The sequence below is a fragment of the Episyrphus balteatus genome, chromosome 3, assembly GCF_945859705.1.
Source record: "Episyrphus balteatus chromosome 3, idEpiBalt1.1, whole genome shotgun sequence".
NCBI lineage: Eukaryota > Metazoa > Arthropoda > Insecta > Diptera > Syrphidae > Episyrphus > Episyrphus balteatus.
The window spans coordinates 94,574,757-94,590,403 of NC_079136.1; the positions used below are offsets into that span (position 1 = coordinate 94,574,757).

Genomic DNA, 15,647 nt, shown 5'->3' on the forward strand with positions numbered 1-15,647 from the left:
CATGAGTAGCGACAACCATTGTAAACAGACCATTGTAAAATTTCAATCCATATATTTTGTTGTTGTAGTGTTGTAAGATTTTACACTTTTGCACTTTTGCAATGATACTAGACCAGTTGCATCGGATCGTGAATACCCCTATTAATTTATTTAAAGTTTTACACCACTAAAACGAGATAAATAAAAAAAAAAAAACAGAAGAAAAAAGCCACACCGCCATTTTCGTTTACGTTTTGCGAAGTGCGAAAGGAACAAATAAAGAAAAACAGAGAAAGCTTTTTTTGCTTCTATAAAGCTTTACAGGTGTTACTGTAGCTCCTGTAAAGCTTTATAGAAGGGATATTGTTTGTTGGGACTACCTTTCGACAACCGCGATGTCACTCGTTAAAAATTTCCTTTTTTCGCCGTCTAAAGTTATACAGCTAGTAGAGCTAGAAAGAAGTGGAATCAATTTTTTTCAATTTGTGTATGGAAAAGTCGAACGACTAGCAGTCCATATATAGTAGGTCAATGCATTTTTACATATGTGAAACTTGCACGAGTGCAAAACTGGAACCTTACCACCGATTTTAGGAGATAAAAGTTGCTGAACCACGGATTAAATATTTGTACAACTGGGCCTAAGTAGATTTATTCTAAATCTACTTCGTTATATCGTAGATTTAGATTCACCTACCCTAAATCCAAGATTTTCAACTACCCTCAGTCCGATGAGTGTCAACTTAGCGAAACAACATTCACCGATCCAAACGGGACTAGGTGCATAATTTGCCGTTATTTAGTCGTTCATTAGTTGTGGCAATTTTGATTTTGTCGTTCATTGTTTTCATATATATTTTTGATGTTTCGCTAACTTGATAGCAACTTAGCGAAACAACAACTCTTAATAAAGGTCTTTTTGAACATTTGAGTATGTCATGATTTGCTATTAATTAGCTATTAATTAGTCGTTAATTAGTTGTGATAATTTCGATTTTGCAGCTTCATAATTTCATAAGCAAATGTGTTGTTTCGCTAACTTGATATCAACATAGCGAAACACCATCTCTAAAAAAGGTTTTATCGAAAAACTGAGTATGAGGAAATTTGCCGCTAATTTGTCGTTAATTAGTTGTGCTATTTTCAATTTTGTCGCTAACTGTTTTCATTCATTTTTTTTACATTTTCCAAATTTGACACAAATTTATCAATTCGCTTAAAAAGTGACTTAGACTAAACGTACTATTGAAAAACATAAGCAATCGGTTTTAATATTTATTATTGAGAAAATTATTTGTCAGAAATTTTCTCATTCGTATTTTCAACGTTCAAGAAGCAAGACCTGGTTTTCTTATAATTGTTTATCACCTTTGTTATATAAATAAACCAACAAACTCTAATAGGTTATGGGCGAAACTAAAGAGTCGGTTTATGGAATTCCGCAATTTCATGGAAGCGGATTTGATGATTGGCAGTTTAGGGTCAAGACCCATCTGGACTCGCTTAATCTGGGAGATGTTTTGACCAATGTCGTTGAAGCAAATGGTGTGGGATACGAAGATTTTTTGAAAAGGGATATGAAAGCCAAAGAACGAATTGTAGCGTTTGTTCATAATGATTTTTTGAGCTACATTCGTGAGAAGACTACAGCTAAAGAGATGTGGAAAAGCCTCCAATCGTCTTTTGCAACAAAGTCTGTGGTGAATCAGATGTTGCTCAGAAAGCAATTGTCGAAGCTCAAGATGAAAGATGGTGATTCAGCCGCAAAGCACATCACTGATTTTGAGAATTTGGTAAGGCAGCTTAAGATCCCAAGTAACAATTTTACTTGCATAAGGTCCATTTTGTTCGATTCGACAAGCTGTAGTTTGTATACGTTTAGTTTAAGGCTTACTTACGCAAGTCATCCATTTTGGAAAAAAAGGAGATCTCCTTAAGGCTATCTGGAAGTGTTTAGAAGAAGCCTTGTAAATATAAGTTAATGAAGACCTTTATAAGACCTGTTTGAACCGTTCTAAAGAAGCCTTCTATTTTCAAGTGACAGAAGGCTTTCATAAGACCTGTTCCAAGAGGTTCTTGTAAGTATGCAATGTTTTCATCTCTCAAGTATGCAATGTTTTTCACCAATAAGTATGCAAAGCTTTTATCCTGCAGATATGCAATGTTTGTAACGCTTTAGAAAAAAACATTGCATTTTTATGTGAGGTTTCAATTAGCTCCCTTTTTTCCACTCATCTTTAATATTCGAGTATGGTCTACTGGTTAAGGTGCTGGCTTTGTATGCAGAGGTACGTGGGATCGATTCCTGGCCAGGCCATGTGATGAAAATAAAAAATGTGTTATTTTTCAATTAAAATAATATTCTCATCATTTCAGAACAACAGAAAAAGCAGTGGAATTTCCAAAAAAGGAAAAGAAACAAAATAGGAAAAAATTAAAATAAATAAAATAATATGTAGAAAATACAAAACAGAAAAAATCAAAAGAAAATAAAAAAAATGAAATAAAATGCAATTAATTCTTTATTTTTATGCATTTTCTACAAAATTTTCTACAACACCTACAGCAACTTCTATAAGGCCTTATTATAACATCCTACGCAAGTAATCCGGTTTGTGCATTAGATAAACCCTCTGCAGGAAGACCTCCGTAAGGCCATTTTAAACTGTTTGTCATAAGCTATTAGCTTGTGGATTACCTGTGAAGGAAAGTCCTATTCAATTTCGGTAAAATGCGCCAAAATGATTTGCATAAGACCTGTCCTTCTTGTTATGAAAGCCAAAAATAGCTTGCATTGACCCTTATGAAAGCTAAATTGTTACTTGGGATGTCGGGAGCATCATTAGAAGAAAGTGATCTTCTAGCTCAGTTTTTTCTTTCCCTGCCTGAAAAATTTGATCCGTTGGTTACTGCTTTACAAAATCTTAGTAGCAGTGATTTAACGTTTCAAACTACCAAAGACAGACTGCTTTTAGAAGAAGCAAAGTTAAATGACAGAGATGAAGATGATGAAGATGATCATGTGAGATCAGCATTTGCTGGAAAGAAATTTTTAAAGAAACCTTTCAAATTTCAAGGCAAATGTTTCAAATGCAATAAGCAAGGGCACTTAGCGAGAGATTGTCGAAATTCTGAATCAGGACATAGTCAAAAACCCAATAAAAATTCAAAGCGGGTATGTCTGATGTCGGATCGAAATAATTGTAATAGTTTCAAAGAGTCAAGCTCCAAAATAAAATTTAAGCTTGATTCTGGGGCAAGTGACCATCTGATGAATGTGAACTGGTGTTTTTCTGAAGAGAAAGAACTGAGAGAACCAGTAAAAATCAATGCTGCAAAGAATGGTCAATTTTTAATTGCAAAAAGTGCTGGAATTATTCATGGAAGAAGCAACACAGGTATCGACCTGACAATTAATGATGTTCTGTATCTACCGGAATTAAGAGACAACTTACTTTCCGTTCGAAGATTGACAAGTCTTGGTGTTGATGTCCAATTTGCCAACGATATAGCCAGAATTGTTAAAAATGGTATTCTCATTGCCGAAGGATATCTAAATGGCAGTTTGTATGAAATTGAATTTGAGATTCAATATCTTTCAGCAAATTTATGTAAGACTGTTGATATCAAATTATGGCATAATCGTTTGGGACATGTTGGACAAGGAGCCTTAAAAGAAATGGCAAAAGAAAATCTTATAAAAGGACTCAATACGACTTCCGTTGATGGCCTTGGTTTCTGTGATATTTGTGTAGAGGGAAAACATAGTCGTGACCCCTTCAATGGCACAAGAAACAGAGCAACTCGAGTGTTAGAAAGAATTCACTCCGATGTATGTGGACCCATTGATGAAGCTAACTGGGATGGATCCAAATATTTCGTATCTTTCATTGATGACTATACTCATTTCGCTATGGTGTATGTTATCAAGCGAAAATCTGACGTCTTTGAAGCAATGAAAGAATACGAAGCCATGACGAAATCAATGTTTGGACATTCGATCTCTAAGCTTACCATTGACCAAGGGAGAGAATATTGCTCGAGAGAACAGAACCTGTGGTACAAGAAGATGGGGATTCAAGTTGAACCTACAATCTCTTACTCCCCTCAGCAAAACGGAGTATCAGAAAGGTTCAACAGAACTATTGTTGAAAAAATAAGAACGATGTTATTGCAATCCAACATGCCGAAACGAATGTGGGGTGAGGCAGCACTCACTGCAACATACCTAATTAACAGAACACCAACTAAGTCGGTAAATTGCAAGAAGACACCTGCAGAGTTGTGGTATGGTTCGAAACCAGATTTTGAAAAGTTCCGAGTATTTGGATGCAAGGCTTATACATGGATTCCAAGTCAACAAAGAAAGAAACTGGATTCCAAGAGTCGAAAATCAATCATGATTGGATACGTACCAAATGGATACAAGCTTTGGGACATCCAAAATAAGAAAATATTCACTGCCCGTGACGTGAAGTTTGATGAAAATGTTTTTCCATTCAATCAAGTTCAAAAAGATGACCAAAACGAAAACGTAATAACGATATTCGACACCCACGAGCAAGAAGGGGAAGAGGTATCTGAAGTACTCGTTGGTGTTGAAAATATCCAAGATACTGGTTGCGATACGAATGAAGATACTGATTGCGATGTGAATGAAGCTGAAAACTATGAACATCAAATAGTTGAAGAAGAAAATGAAGAAACCGATGTTTGGGAAGATGCAGCTGCGCTCCCTTCACAAACTGATAGTGGTAATCTTCATAATGAGATAACTACAAGGCGCAGTGAACGGGAGCGCCGACTTCCAAGTAAGTTTCATGATTTTTACATGTGTTATAGAACAACTGCTGCTGATAAATTTTCGACAGGTGTACCTAATTCATATGATGAAATCCAAAGACGTTCTGATGCTCCAAAATGGTTCAAGGCTATTGAAGAAGAGCTTTACTCTATGAAAGAAAATGATGTTTGGCAAGTGGTTACAAAACCGAAAAATGCAAAGACCTTGAAGCCCAAATGGATATTCCAAATTAAAGAAAATGAATATGGTGAACCCACAAGGTACAAAGCTCGTCTAGTAGTTAGAGGGTTTACGCAAAAAGCTGGGATAGATTATGAAGAGACTTATTCACCCGTTGCGAAACTAACCACTATTCGAACTGTGTTAGCTGTGGCCTTACGAAACAAGTTTCTCTTTCACCAACTTGATGTAAAAACTGCATTTTTGCATGGCACACTAAAAGAAGAATTGTACATGGCTGCTCCTGAAGGGGTTTCAGTCAAGGATGGAGATGTTTGCAGATTATATAAGTCCATTTATGGTCTTAAACAATCTCCTAGATGTTGGAACAAGAAGTTCAATGATTTTATAATTCAGTTGGGGTTCAAGAGATCTAGACATGACTATTGCTTATACACTAAGATGGGAAGAAGAAGATGACCTGATTATACTTATACTATATGTGGACGATTTATTGATTACTGGAAAGAACTTATTGAAATTACAAGGACTTAAGACAAAACTAGAAGCAACTTTTAAAATGTCAGATTGTGGAAACCTTAAATTTTTCCTTGGAATTAAAATCGATGTTCAAGAAAATGTGATAAGACTTTCACAAGAATCAAGTATCGACAAGCTGCTTGAAAAATTTGGGATGGAAGAGTGTAATCCAACAAGAAGTCCAATGGAAAAAGGATTACAACTTCAATTGACAAAATCAGAGCAAGAATTTAACAAGCCTTACAGAGAATTACTTGGAAGCCTCATGTATATCATGTTATGTGTTCGACCTGATATATGCTTTCCAGTTGGATACATGGGAAGGTATCAACAAAACCCTTCACAAAATAACTGGCAAGCACTCAAAAGAATAGTGAGGTATCTAAAAGGCACTAAGAAGAAAAACCTTATTTTTGAAATAACTGATGATCACCCTTTAACTGGTTACGCTGATGCTGACTGGGGAAGTGACATAAATGATAGGAAATCGGTTACTGGATATATTTTTAAAGTTTTTGGATGCACGGTTTCCTGGTCAAGCAAAAAGCAAACAACAGTTGCAACTTCTTCCAGTGAAGCTGAGTATATGGCACTTAGTGCAGCTGTTTCCGAAGCTATTTGGATTCGGGGGTTATTGCAAGACTTAAACCAAATTCAAAATGAGCCTGCAATAATTTTTGAAGACAACAAAGGCTGTATTGGAATGGCAACAAATTTAGAAACGAAGAGATCGAAGCATATCGACATTAAACATCATTTCATTCGAGACCACATTCAAAATGGATTGATAGAAGTTAAACCTATTGGTACAAAAGATCAACTTGCTGATATGTTAACAAAGTCCCTGGATTCAACACGTTTTCAAGACCTATGCCAACGCCTTGGATTAAACGATTGAGAAGGGGTATTGAAAAACATAAGCAATCGGTTTTAATATTTATTATTGAGAAAATTATTTGTCAGAAATTTTCTCATTCGTATTTTCAACGTTCAAGAAGCAAGACCTGGTTTTCTTATAATTGTTTATCACCTTTGTTATATAAATAAACCAACAAACTCTAATACGTACCAAAGCGTGGCTTATACCAAAATTTGTCGGTTGGGACCCTCGAATTAGCTATGCCATTTTCAATTTTGACAAGAATTTACCAATTTTCGCTTAAAAAGTGGCTTAAACCTAACCCTCGAATTAGTTGTGGCATTTTCAATTTTTTCGCTCATTGTTTTCATTCAAATTGAGTGTTGTTCCGCTTACTTGACAAGAATTTACCAAGTTTCGCTTAAAAAGTGGCTTAGACTTAACGCATCAAAGCGTGGCTTACACCTGAATTTGCCGTTCGGGACCCTCGATTTAGTTGTGCCAATTTCTATTTTGTCGCTCACTGTTTTCATTAAAAAGTGTGATGTTTCGCTAACTTGACGTGTCAACTTAGCGAGGCACCCTCCAAAAAGTGGCTTAAACTTAACGCATCAAAGCGTGGCTTATACCTGAATTTGCCGTTTGGGACCCTCGAATTAGTTGTGCCATTTTTAATTTTGTCGCTAACTGTTTTCCTTCAAATTTTCGACATTTTCCAAATTTGACAAAAATTTACCAATTTTCGCTTAAAAAGTGGCTTAAACCTAACGCATCAAAGCGTGGCTTATACCAAAATTTGCTGTTCGAGACCCTCGAATTAGTTGTGGCATTTTCAATTTTGTCGCTCACTGTTTTCATTCAAATTGAGTGTTGTTCCGCTAACTTGACACGAATTTACCAAGTTTCGCTTAAAAAGTGGCTTAGACTTAACGCATCAAAGCGTGGCTTACACCTGAATTTGCCGTTCAGGACCCTCGATTTAGTTGTGCCAATTTCTATTTTGTCGCTCACTGTTTTCATTAAAAAGTGTGATGTTTCGCTTACTTGACACGTCAAGAAAAAACATCAGAAAATAAGTTTTAAAGCAAAAACAAAATAAATTTAAATTAGTTCAAGATTTCGTTTACGAAATTTTGTATTGAAAATTTCGTTTCGCTTTTGTTCACTCTCCAAAAAAAAATTTTGTTCCCACCTTTAAAAATTGTTTGTGCACAAAGAATACAAACAGTTCCATATTTAAATCGAACATACCAAATTTAAAACAAACATGCTTTTGATCTGTCATCCAAAATGTATCTGTCACTGTAGACGGTGATGAAAAAACTTTCTTCCATCAATAAATAAATTTATTTAAAAATTTATTTACAAAAAGTAAAATTAAGGTATTTACAACATTTATTATTTCTTTCATAGAAAACATCCAATGTATGAAGTAATTTCTAAGTCACATTCTATTTGTTAATTTTTATCAATACTTTATTTACATTCTTATCAAACTGACAGTTGTATCTGATCTGAAGCACATGTGAAAACAAGTCGACCATCCACATCAAACTGCCCTACAATTTCTACTTTATTGCTTGCTTTTTTAAAAAATAAATAAAATGTCTGAATCCGACAACAACTACTCCAGCGATGACGAACAAGTCTCAAAAACCCACAACAAACTTCTCCAAGCTGTTGGTAACCTTAGCAAAATCCAACACATCAAAAAAGTCGCACGAAAAGAACCATCCGCCAAACAAAATGAATTCGATTTGGTTAAACCTCGTCTCGAACTACCCAAAAGAATACTACCATCAAAAAGCCCTGTCAGTGTTGTAGATCTAGTAAATACCTTAAAAGGAACTAGTAAACATGTTAACGTTGGCAAAGAGCTAAAAAATGTGGCCAATACAGGTAAAATTCTGCCCAAGCCAATGGAAAAACCCGAAGCTGATCGTGTTTTGCGTTCTATAAACTATGACAAAACCAAAAAGCAATTACAACGTTGGGATGCTGTCGTAGCACAATTTCAATCTGCCGAATCCCAAACATTTCCACTTGATTCTGAGACGGTTTACATTAATACCGCAAGGTTAAAGAAACCTTTGCAATTGTCCATGAAATCAGAGCTGCAAGTTGCAATGGAAGAGGCTGAAGCCAAACTTCGTGCTTTAAAAGGTGAAAAGAAAGATGAAATTACTGATGCTGATTTGCTAAATGAGCAAATGAAAGCGACAAAAGATGAAATTAAGAAACGTCGTCAGGAATTACTTTACATGAAAATGCGTCAATCTCAAAAATCTGCCAAATTAAGGCTACAAAATAAGATCAAGTCAAAAAAATATCATAGATTGCTGAAGCAACAAAAACTCAAAGAACAGCTCAAGGATTTTGAGACATTGCAAAAACTCGATCCTGAGGCTGCTCTCGAGAAACTCCAAAGTTTGGAGAAGAATCGTATTTTAGAACGTGCCAATTTGAGGCACAAAAATACAGGTACTTGGGCTAAAAACAATCTTGTTAAGGCAAGATACAATCGAGATGTACAGAAAGATTTGTCGGAACAATTGGCTTTGAGTCGACAGTTGACAGAGAAGAAGGATGTCTCAGAAGATGAGGATGAAGACGACGAGAAAGTAGATGATATAGTCAATGACAATTTTGATAATGATTTGAATCCTTGGATGCAGGCAAATGGAAAGAAAAGCGATATCAAACCGGAAGATGTAGTTGAGGTTGGATATAGAAAGTATTGGATGGAGCGTAAGGAAAATGAGAAGAAACTACAAAATCATAAAGCCTTACTGGCGGAAGACTCAGGAATCGGTGTAGAAATGGAAGAAGTTGACCCGAAAGAAGTCAAGACAATTCAAAAGTCATCAGTCCAAAATAAAGTAGCAGCAAAGAAAGAGTTGCAAAAAGATAAACATTCAATTATGGCAAAGAAAGGAGATATAACTTTGAAAAAGAAGAAAAATAAAAGTAAAAAAAAGCTTGACTCGAAGCCAGTTATAGAAAATGGTTGGATAGTCGAGGATGTCAAATGTGAAGATCCTGAAGCAGATATTCACAGCATCGATAAATTGTTTGATAAAGCCGAAGATGCTGTTATGGAAAAAATCACAAATAGACAGAAAAAGATTCAAAAGCAACTTGAAAAACAATCGTTAAGAAAAAATAAAACCAAAACACGTCCTAAAAAAGAAAAGAATGAGTTGAAAAATTTGGAAGATTTAAAATTCAAAAAACAAACGATACGAGTTGATATCGATGAGCAATTGCTAGAAACGGCAAAGGGGGCAAAGGTCGCAGATATACCAACCGTAGCAAAACCAACCAGTGGTATTGTTCCTGCTCCAAAAGAAGGTCCAAGTGTGGATTCGATTAAGCACGACAATTACGCCGATGTAAAGCCTAAAGAACTGAAAGCATCTCTTGGTGAACTAACTAATTGTGACGAAGATGTGGACTTTGACGACGATGGCGAACACGAAGACGAAGGTGTTGCAATTGACAGGCAGGCAACTATCAATGATGCATTCGAAGACGATGATATAATGGCTGATTTTGGAAAAGATAAAAATGCAGAAAAGAAAGCCCTAGCTGATCAAATAACTTTAACAATGCCTGGTTGGGGTTCATGGGGTGGAACGGGCATTTCACAAAAATCAAATGAAAAGAAAAGGAAACTCGTGTTGGACTTTGGAAAAAATGGAAAAGACAAAGCCGATGATCGCAATAAGTGTCGAGTTCGTATCAATGAAAATGTCGATAACAGAAAATTGAGAGAACATTTAGTATCAGATATTCCATTTCCATTTACATCAGTTAAAGATTATGAAGCGAGTATAAGAGCTCCGGTTGGAAGGAATTTTGTACCCGAAACAGCTTTTAGGGTATTAACTAAGCCAGCTGTAATAACTAGGAGAGGACATATCATTAAACCGATGGATGAAAGTGAATTAGTTAAGCAGCCCAAGCGTGCACGATCCGTGGTCGAGAAGAGAATTTTGTATGATGCTCATGTGGCGAATCAATAAAAACTTATTTTTTGTTGGAAAAAACAAATTCTATTGTTCCCTTTTTTTTTTTTCATTTTTTGGTTAAATTTTATTTTGCCTCTATAAGGTAAGAATACTGGACATTTTTAATCTAATAACCTTTCCTTAAACCAAAAAAGTCTTAAATTTCAGAGATATTCTAGAAAGCAGAGAAATGGACTACACACATTGCAACTCTCATTGATCTTTGTTTGTTCTAATTAATTTTATTTGGGAGTTTATATAACCTTGTTATGGAAAATGTTTTTGAAAATTTTCCTTTGAAAAAAAGTTTTTATTTCCAAACGTTGATTTTGGTAGGGATTAGGTTTTTTGGTCTTTTAATTTTGTATGCAATTATTAACACAAATTAATCCATTTTTTTTTTTAATTCTCGACGTTTCGTTGGTTATAAATTCCAAAGATCCCCAATTAATAATAATTAATTTTGTTTTAATTTTTCGTTTGAAAACTAATTTTTCAAAAACCAAATGCCATTTTTACTTGCGAGATTGCAAAAAAAGTGGGTCCGGCAATTCTATCTGCCTGTCTGTCTAGCTGTCTGTCCGTCTGTAAGTACCTCGAGCTACAGCCTAAACTACTGGAGCGATTGATTTTCTTACAAAAACTTTGTATTAAATAGTTGATTGATTCCCTAGAGGACGAATCGAATTTTTTTTGGACCAAAACTAACGGTATCTGTCATATAAGGCAAAGAGAATTTTTTTTTCAAAAACGGATCTAACGATTTACACTTAAAAGCCAACGAAGAAAAATAATTAAAATTATTTTTATTTTTATTAGGCATACATTTTCTAAGTGTCTGAATTTGAACAAGTTCACGGTATATTCATGCTGTGAGTTTTATAATGGGGTTTTCGTTAAGTAAATTAATTTTTTGATCTATAAATTGATTTTTTCGTTTTTTCAAAATTACTTCCATTTGAATTCAAAATTATTTTAAAGGCTTGGCCACACCGGAGGGTACGCGGTAGAGGTACAGGTAACGGTACGGGTATTTGTATGGAAAAAATTCCAAACTGACACATCAACGTTCGGGTGTGGAATTTTTTTAATACAAATATCGTTGCCGCTACCCGTACCGCTACCGCGTACCCTCCGGTGTGGCCAAGCCTTAATTCTTTCCGAAACCTAAACAAATTATATCAAACAAAAACTTTTCAAACAGGTGGATGCCAATAATGATGCATAGTGGTGTTAGTAAAATAGGGGTAAAGGCTTGGCCAAACCGGAGGGTATGCGGTAGAGGTACGGGTAGCGGTAACGATATTTGTATGAAAAAAATTCCACATCTGAACGTTGATATGTCAGTTTGGAATTTTTTTCATACAAGTACCGTTACCTCTACCCGTACCGCTACCGCATACCCTCCGGTGTGGCCAAGCCTTAAATCTGCCGAAAAATCCAGATTTGGAAAGTTGATATATGTATAATATCAAAAAATAAATCAATTTTGCTGACCAAACGAACGAAAAAATTGTCAAAATCAGTTTTTTGACAGATCTAAATTAATGTCGTTTTGTATTGGTTTCACTCAAGGATTCACTTATTCTGAAATCGAATGGAACAGGTCAAATCGCTTCCACTCATTTCTGTTTTTTTTTGTGTTTGTGTGTTTTCTGTTAAATTTCAAATGTCAAATATTTTTATTAATTTATTTTTCTTTCAAATGAAATGTTTTAAATTTTTAAAAAATTGGTAATGTTGAAGAAATTAATAGGAAAGTTGGTTTCCAAAATATTTTAAGTAAGTTTGAAAATTAATTAAAAAATTTATTTCGGAAAAAAATTAATTTATTTCAAAAAATAAAAAAAAATATTGATTGAGTGATTAATTTGACTTTAAATATTCGTGTATTAGTGCTTCTCGAGTGAATCCTGAGAAGCGTTCTGCCTGTCATATTCGTGCGAATAAAACGCTTTCAGAAGGCTTCTGAATGATTCCGGACGCTTCCGGAGAGCCAATCGAAAACGACATATAAAATAAATTGATTTTTGTACCAAACGAAAACCCCATAAGTGTCAGCAAACATCGACCAAAATAAGAAGTTTTAGTAAAGGGTGCGACAGATCTAACTGATGAGCCCACTGTCGTACCAGGGCGAAACGCTTTAAAGTTGAGGTCACTTGAACTTTAAAATTGATTTAAGAGCCAACTTTTAAAATAAAAAAAGACTAGCCGATTTCAACGAAAATTTTTACCAAAAGTAAAGGTAATAAAAATTTCTAAAAACCACATTTTTGATTTTAAAAACTATTTCATTTTTTTTTTTTTTTTTGAAAAATTGAAGAAGTTGGAGCAAAATTTTGATAGCTTGTTTTTATACGTGTTAATTAATTATTTCTTTAAAATGGCATACCCGCTATTTTTTTTAATGTTAGAAAATTTTTACTAACATGGTATAAAAAATTATTTTTTTTTTTTATACAAGAAATCAGATGGCATACTTAGTTTTGTGATCAAAATCATTACAAGCGGACAACGGTTTTTCATTTTCAAATTATAAAAACAGATTTTATGTATTTTCTTACATTATCGGAAATGTTTTAATAAAAGTTTTAAAATAAGAGCTATTTTTACCAAAAAAGCAAGTACGTGCCACCCAGTCATGCATTTTAATAGTACTGTCCCAACGTTAACATTTAAGCCCTTTTTGTATCTTATATATAAAAAAAAAATGTTTAAAAATATCCAAATTTTTGAGTCTAGATTCTATATTTTTTAAGTGCCAAAAAGTACATGAAATCTGAGATTTTTCCTCTCAAGCCTGGTACGCAGCTCGAGATAAATTTTAGCTCCCATACAAAATATCGAAAAAATTTATCTAAAACGTATCTTATACAAATTATCGATAACTTGTATGGGATTTTTATCTTGGCTAAAATTTAACTCGATCTGCGTACCAGGCTTCAGATTCAAATTCAAACATCTCTGATCCGAAATCTGGAAAATGAAAGATGGCATGAATCCCGATTTTTATCAAGATTCACGCAAACATGCACACGCACTTTTGCACACACTTCTCTGTTTCACATTTGATGTTGTTTTTTTTTTTGAAAAAATCTGCGAATTTAACACAATCAGCCCTATCGTGAGTTTCACCCGAACAAAAGATTCCACCCGGAAAAATTGAATTCCACTTTTCCCCTATAGTGATTTTCGGGCGAAAAGTTGTTCACGTTCAAACATGTTCCTGTATTTCAAACTTTTTTTAAGGTTGTTTGCTAGGCATTCGATAGCTCGTCCCTCACAAATTTTGATGCAGAATAAGAAACTAGTTTAGCGGAAAATGTACCTAAACTCCCCTCATGATAGCTTTTAAAATTCCGGGAGAACGAAAACATTCCGGGCGGAAAACATTCCACGTGAAACGCACGATAGGGCTGAATAATTCCCAAAAGCCTGGTACGCTGCTCGCGCTAAATTTTAGCCGAGATAAAACTCCCATACAAGTTATCGATAATTTGTATGGGATCCATTTTAGCTCGGCTAAAATTTATCGATAATTTGTATGGGAGCTAAAATTTAGCGCGAGCAGCGTACCAGGCTAAAGCAAGCAAAATAGTAAACAACATAATTATACAAAAAAAACTCATGGCAACCCTATTTGCAACCATCACCAAACTGTCAAAAAGAAAAGAGACGGATATATGTTATCGAACAACCATATGTCAAAATAAACATTATCAAAAAAACGCATTTCAGATATTTCACAATTTTCCAAATATTCAAGAAACTGCACGCTGTTAAATTCTTTCGCAAAATGACCAAAATAGCTACCGAACAAATCCATTCAATCGGTCAAGTTCTAAATAACAAGGAGCGTCCACTTAAGGAAAGATTTCGTGCATTGTTCACATTAAAAAACCTCGGTGGAAAGGAATCGGTTGAAGAGATAAGTAGATGTTTTGAAGATGATTCAGCTTTGCTTAAACACGAATTGGCTTATTGTTTGGGACAAATGCAAGATACATCTGCTATAGATGTCCTTACCAATGTCCTCAAGGATATTAACCAAGAGCCAATGGTCCGCCATGAAGCAGGTTAGTTTAGAATGTTTTGTATGTAGACCACATCGATTAAATATGTAGTAAAATTACAGCGGAAGCACTTGGAGCAATTGGTGTTCCTGAAGTTATACCAATTCTTGAAAAATACGAAAACGATTCATGCGTCGAAGTAGCAGAGACATGTAAAATTGCTCTAGATCGTGTCAATTGGCTAAAGAATGGCAATGTTGTAGATGACAATAATCCTTATCATTCAGTGGATCCTTCGCCCCCAACAAAAAATCAACTCAGTGTTGATGATCTGAAAAAAACTTATCTTAATCCCAATGAATCTCTATTTGATAGATATCGGGCTATGTTCAGTTTGAGAAATCTAAGAAGTCAAGAAAGTGTATTGGCTCTGACCGAAGGTTTGAAGGATAAGAGTGCTCTGTTTCGCCATGAAGTTGCCTTTGTTTTGGGTCAACTCCAGGAACCATGCAGTATTCCATATTTAAAAGAGAATCTAGAAGATTCATGTGAAAATGAAATGGTTCGTCATGAGTGTGCAGAAGCACTAGGAGCAATTGCAACAGAAGAATGTATGACAATACTTAACAACTATGTAAACGATGATAAACGAGTAGTAAAGGAAAGTTGTATTATTGCGCTGGATATGTGTGAGTACGAGAACAGTCCAGAGTTTCAATATGCCGATGGATTGGTTAACACCCAAAAGTAGGACCGGCTTCATGTTATATTATTTGTGTATTTGTAATTTTTTATACAAAAGGTGATAATATAAAAATTGAAAAATATATATTTTACCCACAGATTGTTAACATTCGTTTTCTAAAACTAACATATCTCTACATTATGTTTTCTAAACTAGTTGATATGATTCTGAAGAAAATTTTACAAATGTTTCCTCTTTTACTTGCGATATATGTAGGTAATATTATATGTATCAAGTTATGCATTCGTACAAAAAAAAAAATTGAGATAGCATTTTTCCATGACATTACGATGGTAAAGAATGCAAAAAAAGTGGGTCCCGGAAGTCCGTCTGTCTGTCTGTAAAGGAAGCTACAGCCTAAACGGGATGGACCGATTGATGTCAAACTCTCCAGAGGGGTTTTTGGAATTAATTTCTTTGGACCAAAAATAACGGTACTTGTCATATACTGATTTTAGTAAAATTGAAATTGCTCAAAAACGGCTCCAACGATTTTGTATAAAAAATTCAAATGTAAGTTTAAAGACAAGGTCTA

At 34.7% G+C, this 15,647-nt stretch overlaps 2 protein-coding genes across 2 annotated transcripts; both read left to right on the top strand.

The window, feature by feature from the left end:
* The first annotated feature begins 7,591 nt into the window (after positions 1-7,591).
* On the top strand, positions 7,592-10,394 carry LOC129915438 (U3 small nucleolar RNA-associated protein 14 homolog A). Its single transcript, XM_055994980.1, has 2 exons — positions 7,592-7,723; positions 7,845-10,394. Exon 2 carries the CDS (start codon positions 7,946-7,948, stop codon positions 10,364-10,366), a length of 2,421 nt encoding a protein of 806 aa, XP_055850955.1. The 5' UTR covers positions 7,592-7,723; positions 7,845-7,945; the 3' UTR covers positions 10,367-10,394.
* A 3,644-nt stretch (positions 10,395-14,038) lies between these two features.
* Positions 14,039-15,211, top strand: LOC129914076 (deoxyhypusine hydroxylase). The gene is made up of 2 exons (XM_055993128.1): positions 14,039-14,430; positions 14,490-15,211. The coding sequence occupies exons 1-2, from the start codon at positions 14,151-14,153 to the stop codon at positions 15,116-15,118; spliced, it is 909 nt and encodes a 302-aa protein (XP_055849103.1). The 5' UTR covers positions 14,039-14,150; the 3' UTR covers positions 15,119-15,211.
* The last annotated feature ends 436 nt before the right edge of the window (positions 15,212-15,647 follow it).